At 45.0% G+C, this 18,391-nt stretch overlaps 5 protein-coding genes across 8 annotated transcripts in view; 3 read left to right on the top strand and 2 right to left on the bottom strand.

The window, feature by feature from the left end:
* The window catches only part of LOC110982619 (uncharacterized), a 155,295-nt gene that overhangs the window by 84,734 nt on the left and 52,170 nt on the right, over positions 1-18,391 (top strand). The window lies entirely within an intron of this gene.
* LOC110982583 (uncharacterized) lies at positions 679-5,519 on the bottom strand. The gene is made up of 9 exons (XM_022241096.2): positions 5,262-5,519; positions 4,814-4,953; positions 4,014-4,106; positions 3,607-3,745; positions 3,365-3,405; positions 2,887-2,956; positions 2,350-2,386; positions 2,178-2,244; positions 679-1,547 (listed from the first exon to the last, which is right to left on the bottom strand). The coding sequence occupies exons 1-9, from the start codon at positions 5,299-5,301 to the stop codon at positions 1,386-1,388; spliced, it is 789 nt and encodes a 262-aa protein (XP_022096788.2). The 5' UTR covers positions 5,302-5,519; the 3' UTR covers positions 679-1,385.
* On the top strand, positions 5,604-8,608 carry LOC110982586 (uncharacterized). Of its 2 annotated transcripts, XM_022241099.2 has the most exons (3): positions 5,604-5,719; positions 6,310-6,673; positions 7,986-8,608. In XM_022241099.2, exons 2-3 carry the CDS (start codon positions 6,353-6,355, stop codon positions 8,199-8,201), a joined length of 537 nt encoding a protein of 178 aa, XP_022096791.2. In that variant the 5' UTR covers positions 5,604-5,719; positions 6,310-6,352; the 3' UTR covers positions 8,202-8,608. The 2 variants fall into 2 exon arrangements, with proteins under 2 accessions (XP_022096791.2, XP_022096790.2); XM_022241098.2 differs by lacking the exon at positions 5,604-5,719 and having other exon boundaries at positions 5,746-6,673.
* On the top strand, positions 9,021-13,010 carry LOC147796275 (uncharacterized). Its single transcript, XM_087148136.1, has 2 exons — positions 9,021-9,840; positions 11,687-13,010. The coding sequence occupies exons 1-2, from the start codon at positions 9,421-9,423 to the stop codon at positions 11,882-11,884; spliced, it is 618 nt and encodes a 205-aa protein (XP_087004262.1). The 5' UTR covers positions 9,021-9,420; the 3' UTR covers positions 11,885-13,010.
* LOC147796274 (inactive serine/threonine-protein kinase TEX14-like) lies at positions 12,758-18,231 on the bottom strand. 2 transcript variants are annotated; one of them, XM_087148134.1, is made up of 8 exons: positions 18,073-18,231; positions 17,247-17,325; positions 16,909-17,033; positions 16,205-16,263; positions 15,987-16,098; positions 15,315-15,377; positions 14,845-14,926; positions 12,758-14,001 (listed from the first exon to the last, which is right to left on the bottom strand). In XM_087148134.1, the coding sequence occupies exons 1-8, from the start codon at positions 18,199-18,201 to the stop codon at positions 13,889-13,891; spliced, it is 762 nt and encodes a 253-aa protein (XP_087004260.1). In that variant the 5' UTR covers positions 18,202-18,231; the 3' UTR covers positions 12,758-13,888. The 2 variants fall into 2 exon arrangements, with proteins under 2 accessions (XP_087004260.1, XP_087004259.1); XM_087148133.1 differs by lacking the exon at positions 14,845-14,926 and adding an exon at positions 14,722-14,816.

The following is an 18,391-nucleotide window of genomic DNA, read 5'->3' as shown; positions in this document are numbered from 1 at the left end:
ATTATATTAAGAAAATAAACTCATACCACCCTGGTGCAGTGTTGTACTAAGGGCATTTTCAATTTTCTGCAGGTTGCAGAAGCTATAAATTCTCATTAATTTGCCTGTACAAGTGACTACAGCCACACCGCATTATTGAATACACCGGTTCTCGTCCGATTTAAGCAACAAGGTCGTTCTTGGATGGGAGACCACCTGGGAATACACGTTGCTGTAGGCTTTTTTACAACTGTTTTATCTCGCCAATTTTTCCTTTCCATGTATTGTATATATGTATTCCATGTATATTCCATTCACAACAACGCACTTCAAGAGTTTGCAACGCGTTGGCCAATCACAACGCTCGAATATGTCGACCATATCCAGACGAGCATTGGGTCGACAGATTTCACGCACTGTGATTGGCTAACGCGTTACAAACTCTTGGGGGCCCGCTGATGTGGAAACGCCACTACTGAATGTCTTTAAATGCGAGCCAGCCCCGAAACACCGCGGCTGCTTGCTGTTTACTCGGTCCACTGTCCACAGGTGAGGACGACCCAGTGCAGGGCAGCACCCGGCCCGCCGATTCCCCCAGCAAATTAAACAGCCTCCCCTGATACATGTAGTTATAAAAACCGAGGGGTTTATTTCAGTCTACGTGTACGAGGCACATAATAAGCAATCTCAGGCATGTGGTTTGGATAATTGGAATTTGTTTTATTTCATTCAAGTTATCAATCAAACAGGAGAAATCACACAGACCGTAAATTTGTTTCTCTCTTATGTTGGCATTGCTGCATGAGCGTGGGGGGCGTGGGGAGGGGACTGGGGGAAATGGGCGGGGAAAGAAAGAAATCAAAAATAGGTGCAAGGGGATGAAAAATTCTAATTTCCTTGAAATAGCCCCACAATTGACCTCCTCCAGCCGTCAGTTGTTCATTGAATTCTTTAGCAGAAATTTCGCCCCTGGAATAAGTGGTTTGGCTCAAGGAAAACATATCACGAAAACGCCCATAAGCTATTTGCTTTCTAATCAAGACTGGACGATACTTTGTCGTTGGTCGGTCACAATGGATCCTGGTTATCTCAAGACAGGTCTGTAGGCTACTGCATTGTTTTATGGCGCCGTGTCTGGGGAGGAATGACTGGTAAGTGGCTTGTGATTGACTCGCACTAGACATAAAATTTCAGCCCCCCCCCATGCTCACCAGCATCTAAAATAATTCCGGAAAAGTCTTGGAAGTTTCCACAAGTTTCAGTTATGATCACAGCCTACAAACCGTTTCCTAACTCCAGGTTTCCTTGGAAACACAATAATCGTATCACTCAAGAATATTTTTGAATTCTGCTGCAATTAATGGTATTCCCTATTTCCAGCCAGAACTGGTAGTTCAAAAATGACCTCAGCGAAGCGACTGAGCAACATGGCGGCCTCCATCCACCGGGATGATTTCGCCGGTGGTGAAGCTCGCCTCGTCCGAGACCAGGAACGCCACGCACTGGGCGACGTCCTCTACAGTGCAGGCCCGGCCCAATGGATGCCATCGCTTGCCCTCTTCCTCCAACTTGAAAATGGAAGTGGAAAGGGATTTACAATAAACTTGATGGTCGAAATTTTCACGAGCGGTGGGTCACTTCCTATTTCGGTGACAGTTTCTATCTTTTGCTTTGTAATTGGATGGAACGCTAAAATTGAGCATAGCAAATTCAAATTAACAGCCAGTTTTGGCCATCTCTAGATTCTGTTGACCTTGGTCACATGAAATACCGATTGAATGAACATACATGTACGTCAAAGAAGGGGAAAATGAGTAATCAATGATTATGTGCAGACATGAAAATGTAACATAAAGGACCACAATCTGGTTCGTAAGTGTGACGTCACTTCAGTTTAAACCACGCCCACTGCACATGCACTGCACATAGAGTTACACGCATTGATCGCCGTTTATGTGGAATCATGGAACCGGAAGTGAACGCGCAACTTCTGCGATCGTCCAGTGGGAGCCTACGAATCGTGGTGCGTCCGCCTTTCTGACGAAGTCACTGACGAACCGGACAGTTTTCAAGCAGGGACCGTGTGCAGGGGCGTTTCAGTACCCCGCCTTAGCATATAAAGGGCGCTCTAATAAAAGTAAGGTTCTGTAATTTTTAATTTTTGATCCATGGAATAGCCTCAGCGGTTCGAAACTCACATTGTCGTCGGTTGGATTCCACCTTGGCGCGGCCTTTTTGTACAGCGGAGTCACAGTTAAGCCTGGACTACAAGGATATAAAAGGATAAGCATTTCTAAATTTGACAGTGGACACAATGTCGTCTATTTATCTTATTAAATCAAATTAGCTTGACAAAAAAAATCCACCTACCTCACTGCATTTACTCTGATCTGTTTAGGAGCAAGTTCTGTGTGTCAAAAAACGATGGAAGGTATGCGTTATATCCTGTGATAATTAATGAAAATAGCCTCTATACCTTCACAGAACAAGTAAGAATGAACAGCGCAAAATTATTTTAGTGCCCTGGTCCAAATGACTTTAATAATTAATTAATTTGATAGCAAAAACAAAATTCTCGATGTAAGAGGTTTTACGACCGCTATAAAGGTAGCCCAGATCCGCGTAAAAATGGGAAACAGCACATCCAAGTTTGAAGCCAGCTAGCTGTGAGAAAAAAAATAATCCTCACGGTGTTTGAATAAGAGAGGGCGCTGTGTCACGCGGTAACCATAAAATTAATCCTTTTTACTTCGCTGCTTCACCTTCTTTAAAAAGAAATGTATTGCTTTAGGGATGTCATAGAGTTGGTCATTACAGTCATTTCCCCCTCTTTCACTGCGTATACGGGAGACTTGTATTCGCAGCGGTTCCATTAACTCCACCTATAGTGTCTAAAATGGTGCTCACCGATTGCAACTGTTTTTGTGAAGTGGTCCACTGCCGCCTTGGTCATCCCGTATCCAAGGAGACCTGGAGACTACAATGGCACAAAATGCATTGAAAATGCGAATTCACATACTTACAGAGGGACCCAAGGCAAAACAAAACCTGAAATACCAATTTCAGCGTGGAAATTACTTCTAATTAGTGGGAGCACTGCCCAGTGACCTCAAGAAAAGCTAGCCTAAATGAGCCTTCGCTAAGTAGATCTTTTTTCTCGAGCACTTATGTGTAGATGACTACGTGTAGGCCTATGAGGTGTAGAGACGATCTCGAGGGAATCGTAGTCTTAACAATTAATCAAATCGGAGAAAATTGGGATATTTTTTGGCTCTCTTCCCTCGTTTCGTCAGGCTCAGCCTCGGTATCCTTGAGCAACATGCATGGGGAAGACTAACAGTTTAATTAGAAGGAAAGGAAAAAACAAATTTGGAACAATTCTCACCGCTCGACGACTGGACGTGCTGGAAATGTTAACGACCGACCCTGGAGTGAGGAAATATACTAGGTAACAGGAGGAAGATATCACGATAAACGAAAACACTAGGAAAAAAAGGGAACCGGCAAAGTTGGTGTCATTAATTGCATTATACATGTTTGAATATTGACCCTAAATCTTGATAGATGCCGTGTCTTTCCCAGTCGAGATTAACCAAATAATGGCACTCCGAAGTAAGGAATAGGTACCTTTTGTCCTGGCAAGATGGGGAGCAGTGTGCTTAGTAACGAGGAAAAGAGATCGGAGGTTGCCAGACACCAGCGAGTCTAACTGGTCCACGGTCATCTCTTCTAGGCCGCCGTAGGACAAAACGCCAGCACTGTTTACCTTTATTAACAATTAAACGTACCTCTCTCTCATTATCTCTTTGTTTTGACATTTGCACTATTACCGCACTGTTTCAACATTAACACGTAGAACATAGTCAGGTCTTCATTGAAATTTCTGGGAATGATTCAGCGAACTGGCGTTTTTTTTAAACAAGCCACGATACCCAAAATGGTGTCTGAATTAGTTACCGGTATGACATTCAAAAACTTCAAAATGAGTTTTGGCCCTATGGGGGAGAAACTCAGTTATACTTAACCATACTCACCAAAATGTGGATTTTCTGGAACTTTTCAATGCTCCTTTTAATCAATTCCTTCACGTCTTTCTCTCTCTCCAAGTCCGCTTTGACCAATAAAATCTGATGGGAAGATAATTGTTCAGTACTGGTACTTCACGCGGTTTTGCCCATTTGCCAGAACAGTACGTAAATGGCACTAGTCAGTCACCTGAAACCTCTTCACTGGTGAGGGCGCTACATAAATTTGTCGGTTATTAAAAACGAAACCTTTCAGAACCGGTGTAGCATGAAAGTTCTTGGTATAACTTTTTTCCAGTACTAAATGAGTCTACACTAAATTAAGGCAAAAGGTCGGGTAAAAATTACTGTGCACAACACCATGCCCTTTGCAGCATATTTTTCATTTCGTACTCGAATTTAAAGGTGATTTTAAAGGTACTTTTCCTACAAAGAGACAAAGCGTCCTGAATGATCGACGTCTTTGTATCAAGCCAATTTAGCTTATGGTTTCCTGGTCTTTTTAGCGACATCTCGACACTATGCGAGGTCATATGAGGTCAGAACGGGACGACTTGATCGAACCATGACTAACCGGTGACTCGAAAGGTTAAACATCCATCGTGCATTGAATACACCATAGTATGTTTATAGAGATTTACGCCAACTTCAGACCTTGGAACCAATATGGCAGTTCATTATGTGTGCAGTACAGCATACAGCTATAATTATAACGGTGCTAATTGTCCACGTGTAGTGATACATAAACCACCATTTTGGTTCCAACAATTGAGACACTCATGTCACAACAGCTCCGCATTCATACAAACCTTGTCGTCATCCAGGCCCCTCTCTTCGCATTCTGCATGCACGAGCCGGAGGTTTTCCTCGTTTCGACCCACGAGTACCAGCGAACAGCCGAGGAGAGCGAAATGGCGCGCAATCCCTGCGCCTATGCCTGAACTAGCACCTTCAAAAAGACACACGCAGGACGGCCAAAGTTACCAAAAACCTTAGGAGCACAATGTGCCGTATTAAAATGACGTTGTATGGCGTAAGCGGGAAAGAAACAAACACTACTGGGAAAGCGTAGTTAAATGGATTGTCATAATACCTGTAAATTTGCAACCAGCTGCAGACAGCTAAAATATACGAGCCACATGTATGTTAATTAAAACTTTGTACGCGTATAAACATCTGTATGATCTATGTTCTTCGTATTATGCGGTGACTGAATATCGTATCGACCCAATTCAAAGGGGAAATCACAATGCTTACCCGTGACGATAGCTACTTTGCCATTCAAGAAGAAACTCATTTTAGCCTGTTAGCGAACCGTTTTCCACGATGCTTTCAGAAAGTAAGAAATTGATGCTGCACGCCAACGGTCAAAGTGGGCCTAGAAATTATGAGTGTTCCCGACAGAACTTACAAATAGTAGGCACAGTATAGTGTAAACGTACGCCGAACGCATCCCGGTTTATTCAGTGTGAGACAAGATAATGGTATGCCCGTGCCCCTACAAATATTGCTCTGCTGTGCATGGCTGGCGCGTGCTTCCGGACATAACGTCAACGGCTGCCTCGTAAAATCAGTCAGTATACCCGCAGAAAAACTAAAACCACCCACCTGCGAATTTGATTGGTAGGAGACCTGCGTTTTTTAACACGTGCAGTACATGTACGTGAATGTGTTTCTTCACAGACAGACAAGGAGAATGTCTCAGCATTATAGAGGTGAGGTTGCAAACTACATACCAGTTTTGTATTCACAAAAAGCTATGGAACAAAATGGTGCTGTCTTATAGGCCTATATAAAATCTTTGTCTTGTGGGGAGTAAAAAATCCATAGTAATTCACAATTAAACTAGAACAACACTACAAGTTGAGCGTTCCCATAAGCCTGAAAAATACTTTGATGGGAAATGGGAACTCGAGCGTAACTTAACAATGCCATGTATGTTGACCGTATATGAAATACTCCCATCAACGACCTTGGCAGCTGCGAAAGGCGTTGCTGCTAAATATGTCGTGAGTTGGTAGAATAAATGGATTGGTCGTTCTCTGTGTGCCTTATGCTATCGAGACACAGATGAGTCAGCTTGGACGAACCGTTTTCAGCACCGGTAAAACGGTAGAGCCTACACGTTCAAAATTGACTCCCTAAGTTGTAACACGCAAAAATCATAGCCTCGGCATCACCAGATACCCTCGGTCCGAAGGAATAACATGACAGCTAGAACGTACCTGACTATATTGAGTGTCCTGTCCAAATGGACAGGCCTAGTGCTCGGTGACTTTCACGTCTGCTGTCCTACCTGTTCCAGTCACGCCATCGACCCCCTGAATGCCGATCAAGTCCGGCAGGTTATGAGCAGCAGCGCCTTCCTCGAGGAGATCGAGCAGAACCCGCTTCTGCTCCTGCAGGACGAGGCACGCCAGAGGCCGATCGTCAACTTCACCAGCCGACAGGAGGAGCAGATGCTGCTGAACTTCCCTCAGCTGTTCCGGACCCAGGCGGAGTTTGCCGAGTCCCAGCTTACTAGTGGCACGGTCACCGTGTTGGCTGCGGCGAACAGTACGCGGAGGCGTCGGGCGGATGAGCCCCCTCGGGTCTGCCCCTCGGTATCGCAGACGATGGCGTTGGTAGTCATGTACCGACCGGATGGCCAAGTCGTCCAGTTAGGACAGGTATTAAAGCAACGACAGGTTAAAATGATACTAACAATAATTTTTTCCCCGCATATTACACACTTCCCTGTAACCCTGTTCTCTAATTTGCAACGCGTTAGCCAATCACAATGCCCAAAATCTGTCGACCCATTGCGCGTTTGAAAATGGTAGACAGATTTTGTGCACTGTGATTGGCCAGCGCATTGCAAACTCTTCGCGGGGCACTATTTGGGAGTCGCCCGTATTAATTAAGGCCACAGGATCCGAATTATCTGGCCGCAGCTTGAAATTAGGCATCAGTCTACGGTAATGGCTGCGGCCACTTTCCATAGAGTCGTGTGTAAGTTCAAAGTCCAGCCAAGTAATCTGGACAAGGCCTGACATTCCTTTAAATTTTATTGTAATGAAAAGTGCAACTGGGGGCGCTGGTGTTGGGACGTCATTCAGAGAAGACGTGGTTCACTACAAATAGTGTAAGGTTTTTAGTTATTGTAAAGTAGTCGGTAAAAGGCGATTTGTGGGATCATTCCTCCAAAGTGCGTGTAAATATCCCCCAAATTTAACCTTACATCTCCGAAAGCCCGCATATGCTTATGAACAGAATTCCTAAAAGTGTTTGCCCCCAGAAAGAAATTCCCACCCGGACAAAAAAAAGCTCTGAATCTGCCCTTGCTGAGCCTTCAAGGCCGTGTCCGAAATGGGCTCCCAGAACTATATGGGTGCGCATCTCCGCGTATTATGCCCAATGGAGTGATGACATAGACCAATAGCTCCAGACAACACATTCGGATGCAGCCTTTCCAATTACATGTGGACTGTTCAGGGTGCAGTGTCCCAATTCAAGGAAAATTCTCCGCCAGGATGAGCCGCACAAAAAGTACCCCCCAGAGATTGTTTCGAAAAGAGGGGTCTGTTTGGGCCAAGGAATAGTGGGATTGTGTCAGTATGGCCAAGAATCATCTCTGTAGATTCAGGGGCACCCATCCGGGGGCAAAGCAGACAAAAATTCGATTGAAAATTAGTCAGAAGAGCCCCAGGAAGGTGAGGGGTGTCATTTGAAAAATGGCCGCTGGGAAGACTTGGCAACATTCACTTTTTGGGGGTGAGTTTGTTTTGGGCGGATAATTAAAAAATTCATAGGTTAACCTACTAAAAATTGAAAATCAAATGAAATCTGAAGGACCAAACAACACATTGTTTTATGTTTGACAGGCCTCGGGGACTTCAGTTGCCTGCCATGGCGCTCCAAACTTGGTTGATTTTATACTCTTTTCAATGGAGCTTGAATTGGTTCAGTGCACCCTTCAGTTTCTTCTCATTCTCGTTGCAGCCTCAGGGAGTCAACCAGTGGATACTGAACGAAGTGTGCGACACCACCGTGAGCGCGCTCCTGGCGACTGGCCAAGAGTGCGGGGTGATCAGCCGTCACGTCCTGGCGCTGTTCGTCAACCTGAGCGAGATCAAACGGACGGGGGGCCGGGAAAGCAGTCGAGCTTTCGACTTCGCCGAGGTGGTTGTGCAAAGCTGCGTGACACTTGCACCGTGACACCGCGCCGGTTTCCCCCGTCAGTTCATTTCCTCCGCTAACGCGTCAGGGGGGGGGGATCCAGAACCGTTTTTTGAGGGATGGGTGCAGGAGAGTTGGGAATTTTTCCTGTAACTTGCATGGTCTTCTTGGAGAATGAGGTTGCATTTCATGAGGCCTTTTGCAAGGAAGAAGGGGAAATGAAATTTGTCTTTTTTGTATGAATATTTTCTTTACATTTTGTTCTGGGGAGAGATGGGCCTTTCTCTTTTAGAACTGTCATTAGAGCACGTCAAACTATGGAATTACAACTGTTTGTACACAAACGTTATCAGATTTATACTTTCTTGCGCCAATAAAACTGTAATTTGCTAATGCATCGAAGAAATGTTCTCCTTTTCCAAAATTTCATAGAGATGTGATTTTAATTAAACGGTTCTGTGAGTGTTTTTGATGGTATTTTCTTGGGGGGGGAAGGAATCCATTGTTTTAGCAGCTGCCTATACGGACCTTCGTTACTCAAATACATTATCTGTGGTAGGAAACCAGACTTGCCGGCTTGAAGTTCAAAGCACTTTATTACAGACACCAATGACGTCATTCATGGGTATCAGCAAATCCCAACACCAGCAAACAGTAGAAGTGTAACGTCCCTTCAGTATTTCAAAATCACGCCCACTTCACATGGAGTTACATGGAATCATTGAACCGGAGGTTATTGTACCATTTACAGTGTTAATCGAATTTGAGCTTACAGTCAGTGGTGCGTGCGTGGGTATGACGAAGTTACTATCATTAGGCATGAATAATACCTTGGCTGGTAATTTTAATTCATTTTTAAAAAGGGAAGTTGGTGGCAGCTAAAAGGATCATGACACCAGGAAGTGTGAGTGTTCTCCCTGTTTACGCAACAACGAGATTTTCCATCTTTCGGAGGCTTAAAAGGAATACCAGGTTGCAGCTGGAGGGGGAACGACTTTTCACAAAGAAGACGGTTAACATGAATGATTTCACCCCAGACTTATAAATATCATTGCCGTCATTAACTTTCCCCCGAAAACCCGGCGTCTTTGCGAACATTATAAAAGCCACACGGGCTACATGGGGCACCTACATTCTTGGCAGTCTTACCGAAGAGGCTTGACACGAGACGATCAGTAAAACCTCTCTCTCTCGCTACTTGGACCAAGATTATATTTCTGAAGACAGGAGACCAACCCTATCCTAATTTTTAAAAAAAATGGCATTCGGCACGTTTTCAGCCCTCATTCTCACCGCTATGATAGCGGGATGTTTTCCTCAGGGCCTTTGGCGACTTCGACCAGGTCTCCCCTCTCCGTCCTGCTCCATTTCCCTTGAGGCGAGTCAAATCCAGCAGGTTAGGGAAAATCGAGACCTCGTCCGACTGCTCGAGAAGAACCCCAGTTATCTAAAAAGCTCGCAGCATCAACACCCCATAGTGACGCTGACGTACCGGCAGAAGCGCCTTCTTCTCAGGCGCTTCCCTGACCTGTTTCGGCAGAGCGACGGGACTACGTCTGCCGGCGACCCCAGGCAGCGGAGGAACACAGCAGGTAGGGTCTGCCCGCCCCGGCCAGACTCGGAACCTCTCATCCTGGCACGCACGGCCGACGGTCAAGTGGTCCAGTTGGTGCAGGAGGTACGTGCCCCGACCTTTTTTCATTCCTCCTGTGTAAAGTTTCTAATTTCAAGCCGGAGGATCAGAGGAGGCAAAATCCCCTCCCCCGCACTTGGGGGAGGGGAGGGGCTCAAGGCATTACCAGAGTTGATGCATTGAAGTATGCAAGATAATTATGCGATATTCATAAAACTTTTAATTCACAATGATTTCTTCAGTTTTTATATATGGTTCACACAGCAGTGTAGAATATTTACAAAATGGCTTTCGGTGTTCGCCTTGCTCAGATCATCCACCACACCAGTTATAAAGAGTCAAAAGAGTGTACATTAGGTTGGTAGTAACGTGACCGTAACGCGAACATTTGAAAGTCGTCTGTGAACCAGCGAAATTCAGTTCACACCAATTGGTCCCCATTATAATTGAGATCAGTGTTTGGCTCCCTTTGAATCTGGGATCAAGAGCTAGGTCTAGGTCTTCCCTTCATATGACACACGTGGAGACGTGCAGACAATAGACCTAATGACATAACGCATTGAGGGAAAGGGCAGTGACGACAGCAGGCCTACGCGTGCTATTGCTAGAGCATTACGCGCATGGAAAACTGTCGCAAAGATAATGAGATTGAGAAGGCTCATATTTTCCAAAGGGGTTCGTGCTAACTGTTGACGAACGCCAGAGCTCGCATGACTGTAGTCTGAATACCAGAACAGACCTGATGATTCTGACTTCTCAATGAATCAAGGGTCCCTTATCACTCAATGTGCACGTGACCAAGACTGGAGAAATTCCTCCAGTTTTCCAGAAATAGCCAAAATATTCCAGAGTTGACCCGTCTACATGTACATTCGCCATGTTCATATGGTACCGTTGATGTTCGGTTATTCCCGGCTGGATAGGTAGGCTAGCTGTTGAACGTAACCTCCCGTATATCCTAATGCCAGCTGTTGATCCCACAGTATTTGACTTTATACACTGAAATATACAATTGCTGTATTGCCCACTGGATATGGGAAAAGCCAACTTTTGAGATGTTGCCACTGATGAATTCGAAAATACCCTGGCTCTCAACTTGTGACCCCTGATTCTTGCGTCATATCTATTTATATCCGTCGGCGATGCCTGACCTAAGATTTTTTATCCAGAGTTGTCAGGGAATCGAATCTTTGGGCAGGGAACCAGACTAGCATGATTGTCCCAAATTACTCCCACAATGCACTACAGGAAAAATTGCGTTACGTCATTATATTTCAGGTCTACAGACCAATGGCCGAAGCTCTTGGAGCCCGTTTCGGACACGGGTCTTCCAGCCAAAGGCGCCCTAATTGCTAGGAAAAGTGCACCTCTGTTGGTCCAGTCTGGGCTCATTAGTGTGGAACTGTAAAAAAAGAAGGCAGTGATTTTGAACCTCATAAATAAGATCGCTTCAGAATTATGTGCACCATAGACTTGACTCAAGTCGGGATCTCTGTGACGTCGTCGTTTCTGCTTTGGACACACATCGAGGCTGCGCGCCCTTTCTTGCTTCGCGCCCTGGTGTCCACTTAATACTATGAGTAAAGAGCAACGTAAGTCCGACTTGATTCAAGTCTATGTGCACCAGTGCACGTGTTGGAGTTTCAAGAAGTTCAATCTCTCACGCCGAGCCAACGTACCCCCTGCCCAGTTAATTTGAAAATTTACTGGAAATTTCACAGATATAGATTACCGGCGAAAAATTCATGGACTGTACCCGTATATGCTCTGCATGGTTTCTTTTGTTCAGCACTCTAAATCAGCTTTCTTATAGGAACTTGTTTGAGGGGACAAGGATTTCTGATCCTAATACGTTTCACTCACTATTCGTCTGTTCTGTTGGCCGCTGCAGGTTGCGGGGCACAACCAATGGATCATGGACGAGATCTGCTCGGCTCAACAAGACGGTGATATGGCCTGCGGGCTGGCGGAGCGCGAGTTGCCGGCGCTCTTCATCAATCTCAGCGGCATCCTGGCGACCGAGGGGAGCGATGCAGACTTCGACATGGCCTATATTGTCGTTAACTGCTGCGTGGCGATGAGGGAGTAACCGCGCCTTCGCCCTCTGAAGCTTCAACTGCCAACTTGATGACGTTATTCGATTTCAATAAATAAAACCGTTTAAAATGTGTTTTTTTCTACCATTTAAAAAGACAACAGTAAAGATTAATGTGCTTGCGTGCACAACAACAGGTCATTACTGCATTCATGCGTGTGTGCGCCTCAAATGTCTCTTGTATGCCCCAATCCGCTCCTGGCGGAACGAGGGCGTGTTTTAAAGTAAAACTGACAGTCCCCGCATGCGGCATAGGCGCCCAAGTATATACGCGTTTGGCGCGAAGCACGCTGAGTACGCATGTGAATTTACTCCAGAAAGTAGGTCTCCATATACTGTCTTTCTTTCGCCGATTGGAGTTGCACAAGCCCGAAATTAACCATGCATGCGCATGCAGTAGCCGAGCTGTGTGTGTCGTAGACCGTGCGTGCGCGCGCGTGCAGGGCGTTCGGTGCGGTTCGTCGTGTAGTCTTTCTTCGTGCGTTGGTTTGGTGCTTAAACTAGTCTCCTCCAGCTCCTCGCTCTTGAGCGACTATCCATTTCGCAGCGGGCGCCTTGATCAAAGGCTAAGACCACCAGTGCTGCTCGTATTTGAGTTTGGGTGCGTTCGATTAGCTTACACGTGTAAGTCAAACTGACTCTCGCTCTAATGACTTTTCCTCACACAATTGTACGCATGACGTTGGCACCTTGGTACTTTATCCCTCACAATGAGTTATGGGGATAAGGTGAACTTGGCAATTCCCAAAGTCATTACATTCACTTCTGTGATGGCCGATATCTTCAGACGTAGGCTAGCCAGGCCAGAGTTACCACAGTGCAAATGGGTACATCCCATGCACCAATAGACCAGATGTGCATTTTCACTGACTTTAAAATGCTTACTTTTTTATTTAATCTGTGGAATACATGTATGTTATTGTAACTATTTAACTGTTTTTTTTCTAAAATTGATTGGAACAATGCGGAAATAAATGAACCTTGAAACTGCTGGCAGTACAATTCATTTGTATCAGTTTAAAATCAATATACAATAACAAAATTGTCATCTCACGCAATCACTTAAAATCTGTACACTAATAAATATATGTACATATTTTGTGCAAGTTTGCAAAGCCTATTTCAAGAGTTTGACTGCTTTTCTTGCACCGATGCACCTGTCCCTCTCAGCACTTTGGTAAAGTATTTTGACACCTGCAATTTTACTCAGCGGATGAGAGTAAGTTTGGAATTTTTATACAGAAAAAAAATGGGAATTAAACAACTGCGAGAGATAACTTTGGATATATCACTGAGCAGGTTTGTCAACTAAGCCAGTTCAGAGTCAAACACCGGCAATCTTTTGCCATAACTTGCCAAAAAAGGGCTAGCTGTTATGCCCACCTGTGCACAGTGATGGCCTCTCACTTTGAAGGCCTTGAATCCTTTGGGACAATCTGTCCATAATAGCCACCTGTCCTATGCAGCGACTTGCCCGTAGTGTCATATCTGTCATGTGTGGTCATCTGCCCCCCGCAGCCACCAAGCTCACTTGATCCATCAGACTGGGGTTTGCCATCTCTCCAACATTTCATCTGTCTGCAGTGGCCGCCTCTAAAAAAAGTGCTGACCACCAGTCGAAGGCTCACCAACACAACAACCATGAGTCCGATCTTTCCATTTGTCCATAGTGTCATATCTGTCACCTGTGGTCATCCATCCTTGTCAATGGAACTCTGTATCCAACAGACTGACGAGGGCCATCTCTCAGACGGTGCACCCGTCCACCCTGACCGCCTCTCAAAAGCGTCTCCTTCAAGTTCGACCATCTGTCTGTAGTACACACCTGTCCACTGTTGTCCATAATGTCATCTGTGGTCATTTGTCCAGCTCAGCAACATGGGCCGAATTAGGACATCTGGCTGTCTACTGCAACTGCTGATCAAAGGCGCCCACTTGGAGCATCTGCTACCAACTCTGCTCGAAGACCGATTTCACAAGACGTCCAGATGTTTTTTGCTAATTCCTCCACACAGAGAAAGAGGGATCCTGCACCTGAGGCTTTCCACCGGCATCTGGGGGTTTCTCGTCCGCCAAGACGTCTCCGCCCAGCGCTGCTAGCATTTGAGAGGCTGTTAAAAAAGTCGAACCAATAAATGAAAGGTCATCTTTCGGGCAATAGTTCAACTGGCGGGGAAAAAAAGAACCTTCAGACAGGCAAAAGCTCGATGTCTGAAACAATTAGGAGCCAAGTGTGCTACCTGGTGAAAGATCAACACTTGAAGATGCTCGGAACAACACCAGAGCGACTTGGTTTCAGACGTTTCAGCTCTTTTCATGAGCCTAACCCATTGGAAATGTCCGTATTAAGTTTGTCTGTGTAAAACCAAAAGTTAATTGGGTTGACCCAAGTTGCTCTTAATTCTATTTGGTTCAGCACGACCCTGGAATGCCTGTCTGAAATGGGGGTAATAGAGTCAAGACAGGGTCAAGAGGATCACAGAGTCGGGAGTGGTTGTCACAATTTTGGGCTGTGCTTCAGCTAGTTTTAGTAACAGCATAAACCAAAGAGTTTGGAACAAGTGGGATACTGGGGACTGGGGGCGTCATACCAGTGGGTGTCCAAGAGCTGTTTACAGAGCGAGTTGCGACATGAGTGTCTCAATTGTTGGAACCAAAATGGTGGATTATCCATTGGTGCACATGGACTATTAGAACACAACTGTATGCTGTATTGCACAGATAATAAAGAGCCATTTTGGATCCAAAGTCTAAAGGTTAGTGCTAGTTTCTCTCTACGCAGCTCTGGGGCTTCCATGCAACCAGGGCTGCACTGTTAGAAATAAACACACCATGTGTACCAGCCACAGTTCATGTGCTTTTCCCTGCTCCCTTGGAAAAATGTTCCCATCAGCGCTGGTCGGAAAATATCATCCCACTGACGCCCCTGCCCAAAGAGAGAGGACAGTACTTACAATCATTGGGGTTCTTCTTGGCTCGGACAAATGGGTCTGGTCTGATGGCGTAGGCCGACCCAGGCCTGGAGAACGATGCTGCCTGAGAACAGGTCATGTACAGGTCAGGTCATGTAAAACTGAATAGCATTAGTCCTGCACAACTTGCACATTAATGCAACTAAGGCTGCATCCGAATCTGTTGTCTAGAGCTAGGTCTAGGTCTTCACTCCTTTAGAAATGCATGGAGATGCGTAGACAATAGACCTAGCCGTAGCTCTGGAAGCCCGTTTCGGACATGGCCTAAGGGAGCAAAATGCTTCTGTATACTCCTTGCCTGGAAGCTCAACAGAACGTGCCCATCGAAGTTATGCGTTAAGGCAGAGTACGAAGGCACAGGCTTTGCGTCACTAGGATCAAACCATTTGCTTAATTCTAGTTATTTTTTTAATGTGTATCGGCTTGACCAAGCAATTCATTCATAAACCCACCATGCGGATCCCTCCTGCCATGGACGAGGGTGAAGGAGTGTTCCTTGTTGGGGGTGCAGTTACCTGTTCACAAACATGTCACGGGTCAAAGGTCATTAACATAACTATGCAGATATCCTCACTCAAACAAGATTGAAAAAAAAAAACCCCACACAAGTCAATCTTTCACAAGGCTAAATCCAGGTGCCAGGTTCTTTTCGGGGGGGGGGGCCCAAAACAAGTAAACAGCGTCCCCGTGCACTTTGCATTGACTGATCGCATCAGTGACAACTAAACAGCTGCTCAGACACAATTTCCTGGACAAAACGGCTTAAGACATTTAATATCTAAATTCTGATTGATTTGAAAAAAAGAAAAACCTTCATTTTTTTAGGGGTGGGGGATGCATGGCCCTGCCCCTCACTGATCCACCCATGATCTTTTACTGATCTTTTGAAACTTTTCACTCTCGTGAATAAACAATGACTGTTTTGCAACAGAGTTCTGACGGCTGCACACAAACAATCGTAAGGTAGGAAATGAACTTGTACACCTTGATATGAATTATCAAATACGGGCCAAAAGAACGGCTGTGTTGGACCATCTACCTTGTCTCTCCAACTGAATCGCTGATTTGAATAATGATTATTACTGTTTGCCCTGGGTGATTCACATTCCAGTTTCTCTGTCTACCTTTTTGATGATTCCCTTCTCAATCAGTTCTATTTTTGATGTTCGCTTGCAGCCTAGGATGGCAAAGTGAGACCAGATCTTGTCGGACGCTGACGCAAAGTCTTTGGCAGTCCTGAGAAGAAAAAGTCATTTGCGAGTGAGCCAAAAGTTCTCTTTGAGGATTGTTCACCAGTATAAAGTAAAATAAAGAAATTTGAAAGGATGTTCAGAAAACAAACCTTTCTTCCTTGTCCGGGATTTCTGGCTTGGCATCATTCTCCAATAGAATCATTATGATCTGGAGAAAAGGATGTAAAAAACGTGATTTTCTTCATCATCGTGTGGCTTCCCTGGTGCACAGGGTTGTGATAATATCCAGCAGATGAAAATTAGCAGGTGTATAGACAGAAAGACAAAAGTAAATGAAAGACTGCTGTGAATCGGTTATTACAGTAGCAAAATGAAACGGCAGCAAATGGTAAAAAAAAATACATTGACAACGACATGCACGAAACAAACATAAAAATGGTCACCATTTATGGACTGTTGATGAGAAGTGATGAGGCATCGAGATAAAAAAGGCCAAGAATGAATTTGTAAAGGTGTGGCAGGGAATGGGCCACAGCTGAGTCAATGGCTCTAATGGGGAGTCGGGTCGGTGCAGTGACTCTTTCCTCGCCTTCCACTTCTGCGACCCAGGTTCGAATCCCACCTAGGTCAGCTTGTGGATTGGGTTTTCAGTTCCTGCCTGACTCTGTGGGTTTTCTATGGAATAGTCATCCTGGGTTTTCCTCCCACCTCTCAAGCTGAACATATCTTAATTGTCTTCTAAATTGCCACTTCATCCTGTAACTGTGTTGGATGAACGGATATAAATACAAGTAAATAATACAAATCAAAATCGGTACATGGGGGAATACCGTTAAAAAGTTTGGAAGCTGACCTTGCCGTGCTCCTGAAAAGCAGCTGCATGCAGTGGGGTCCACAAAGTGTCCTTGTTCTGGTAATTGACATCTGCTCCAGCTTCCAGGAGGGTCTTGACAACGTCAGGAAACCCCCAAAAAGCAGCTGACAAAATCACAAATTGGAAATCAGGATCAATTTGAAAGATTTCCAGACCTGAAGGACCACGGAAAGTTTCGAACTCCCAAAATTTGGAATATTAACGCACTGAAGTGTGAGTAAGACTGAATCTGGCAATGTTACCAATATCATGTGAACAAGAATGTTTGTTTCTTGAAACAAACTAAGTCCACTTGGACTGGCCAGAGTTTAACTTACCAATATAAAGTTGGCTTTGGCGAATATTTTCGGAACCCCCTTGGACTTCCACACTCTCCGAAAGGAATTTCTCTACCAGCTGTGCAAAACAAGTAAGCCAAATTGTAAAACACTTATCCGTTACTCTAATGATGATGTTTAGTATGGGACTTTACATTTTGTTTACAAGTGCTTACAATTTGTTTACAACTGTTTTAAATTTGTTTATATTATGTACAATTGTTTACAATTACAAAGGAAGTGCAATGAACCGATTAGCTGTTTGATTTAATCACAGGCCATGATTGGTAAATCTATGCCATTGACAATATGTGCCATGGTGGATCTATCATCATAACCATGTCTTTGCATGATCAGATGACCATGATGACTGGTAAGTCTTGCTGTGCAATCTGTCACTAATGTTATCATCAGACGATCATTGTTTACTCCCAGAACTGTGAGGCACGCAATGTACATAGAGTGGGCATGCCTCACAATTCTGGGAGTATCACCGTTTATCCTGCTTTACATTAGAAAGTTCCGAAATAAACTTGGACGTAGGTCTACATGTAACCCAGGCCTAGACCTATATTTTGTATGACTGTGCAATCAAGTGATCGCTCAGGTCATGCTCAGGTCGACCGACCGATCGCGCCCAACACCATCTGAACCATAAATCACATGACCGAACCATAAATCCGGCTGCCTGGTCTGCGAGCATGCATGGTCTGATACATGTAGTGCTCCGAGTCCTAGGCTATGCCAATTTGAATTGAAAAACACGAAAAGCACTCACAATCTTGCAGAAGAAGGGAATCGGTGCTTCACGTCCTCTGATCCTTACCTTTTCGTTGCCTTTCTGGGCAAGTGTTGACAACTCAGGCACGCTGATTTTCGCCACAGCAAGCTGTTTCTGAAGATCTTGCATTACCGATTCGTTGGCATTGGCGACGGCGTCTCCGGGGGCCGCCATCTTGAACTGACCGGAGTGTTTTGTTTTCTATTTTCTGCCAATGGAATTTATGAAGTGCGCCCTCTGTTGAACTCCCGACCAACCGCCTTTTTTTGTATCGTGTGCGTCATTTTCCAGGACAGATCCGAAGGGTCATAACCCCTTCCCCCAAGGATCCGATTTTGAAAGATATCGAGACAAGGGCGGTTTT

This window comes from Acanthaster planci, linkage group LG17 (assembly GCF_054643075.1).
Source record: "Acanthaster planci isolate LZ-2023a linkage group LG17, COTS_SCS, whole genome shotgun sequence".
Taxonomy (NCBI): Eukaryota; Metazoa; Echinodermata; class Asteroidea; order Valvatida; family Acanthasteridae; genus Acanthaster; species Acanthaster planci.
The sequence above is the reverse complement of the archived record's forward strand: the minus strand, read 5'-3'. Positions and strand labels throughout refer to the sequence as shown.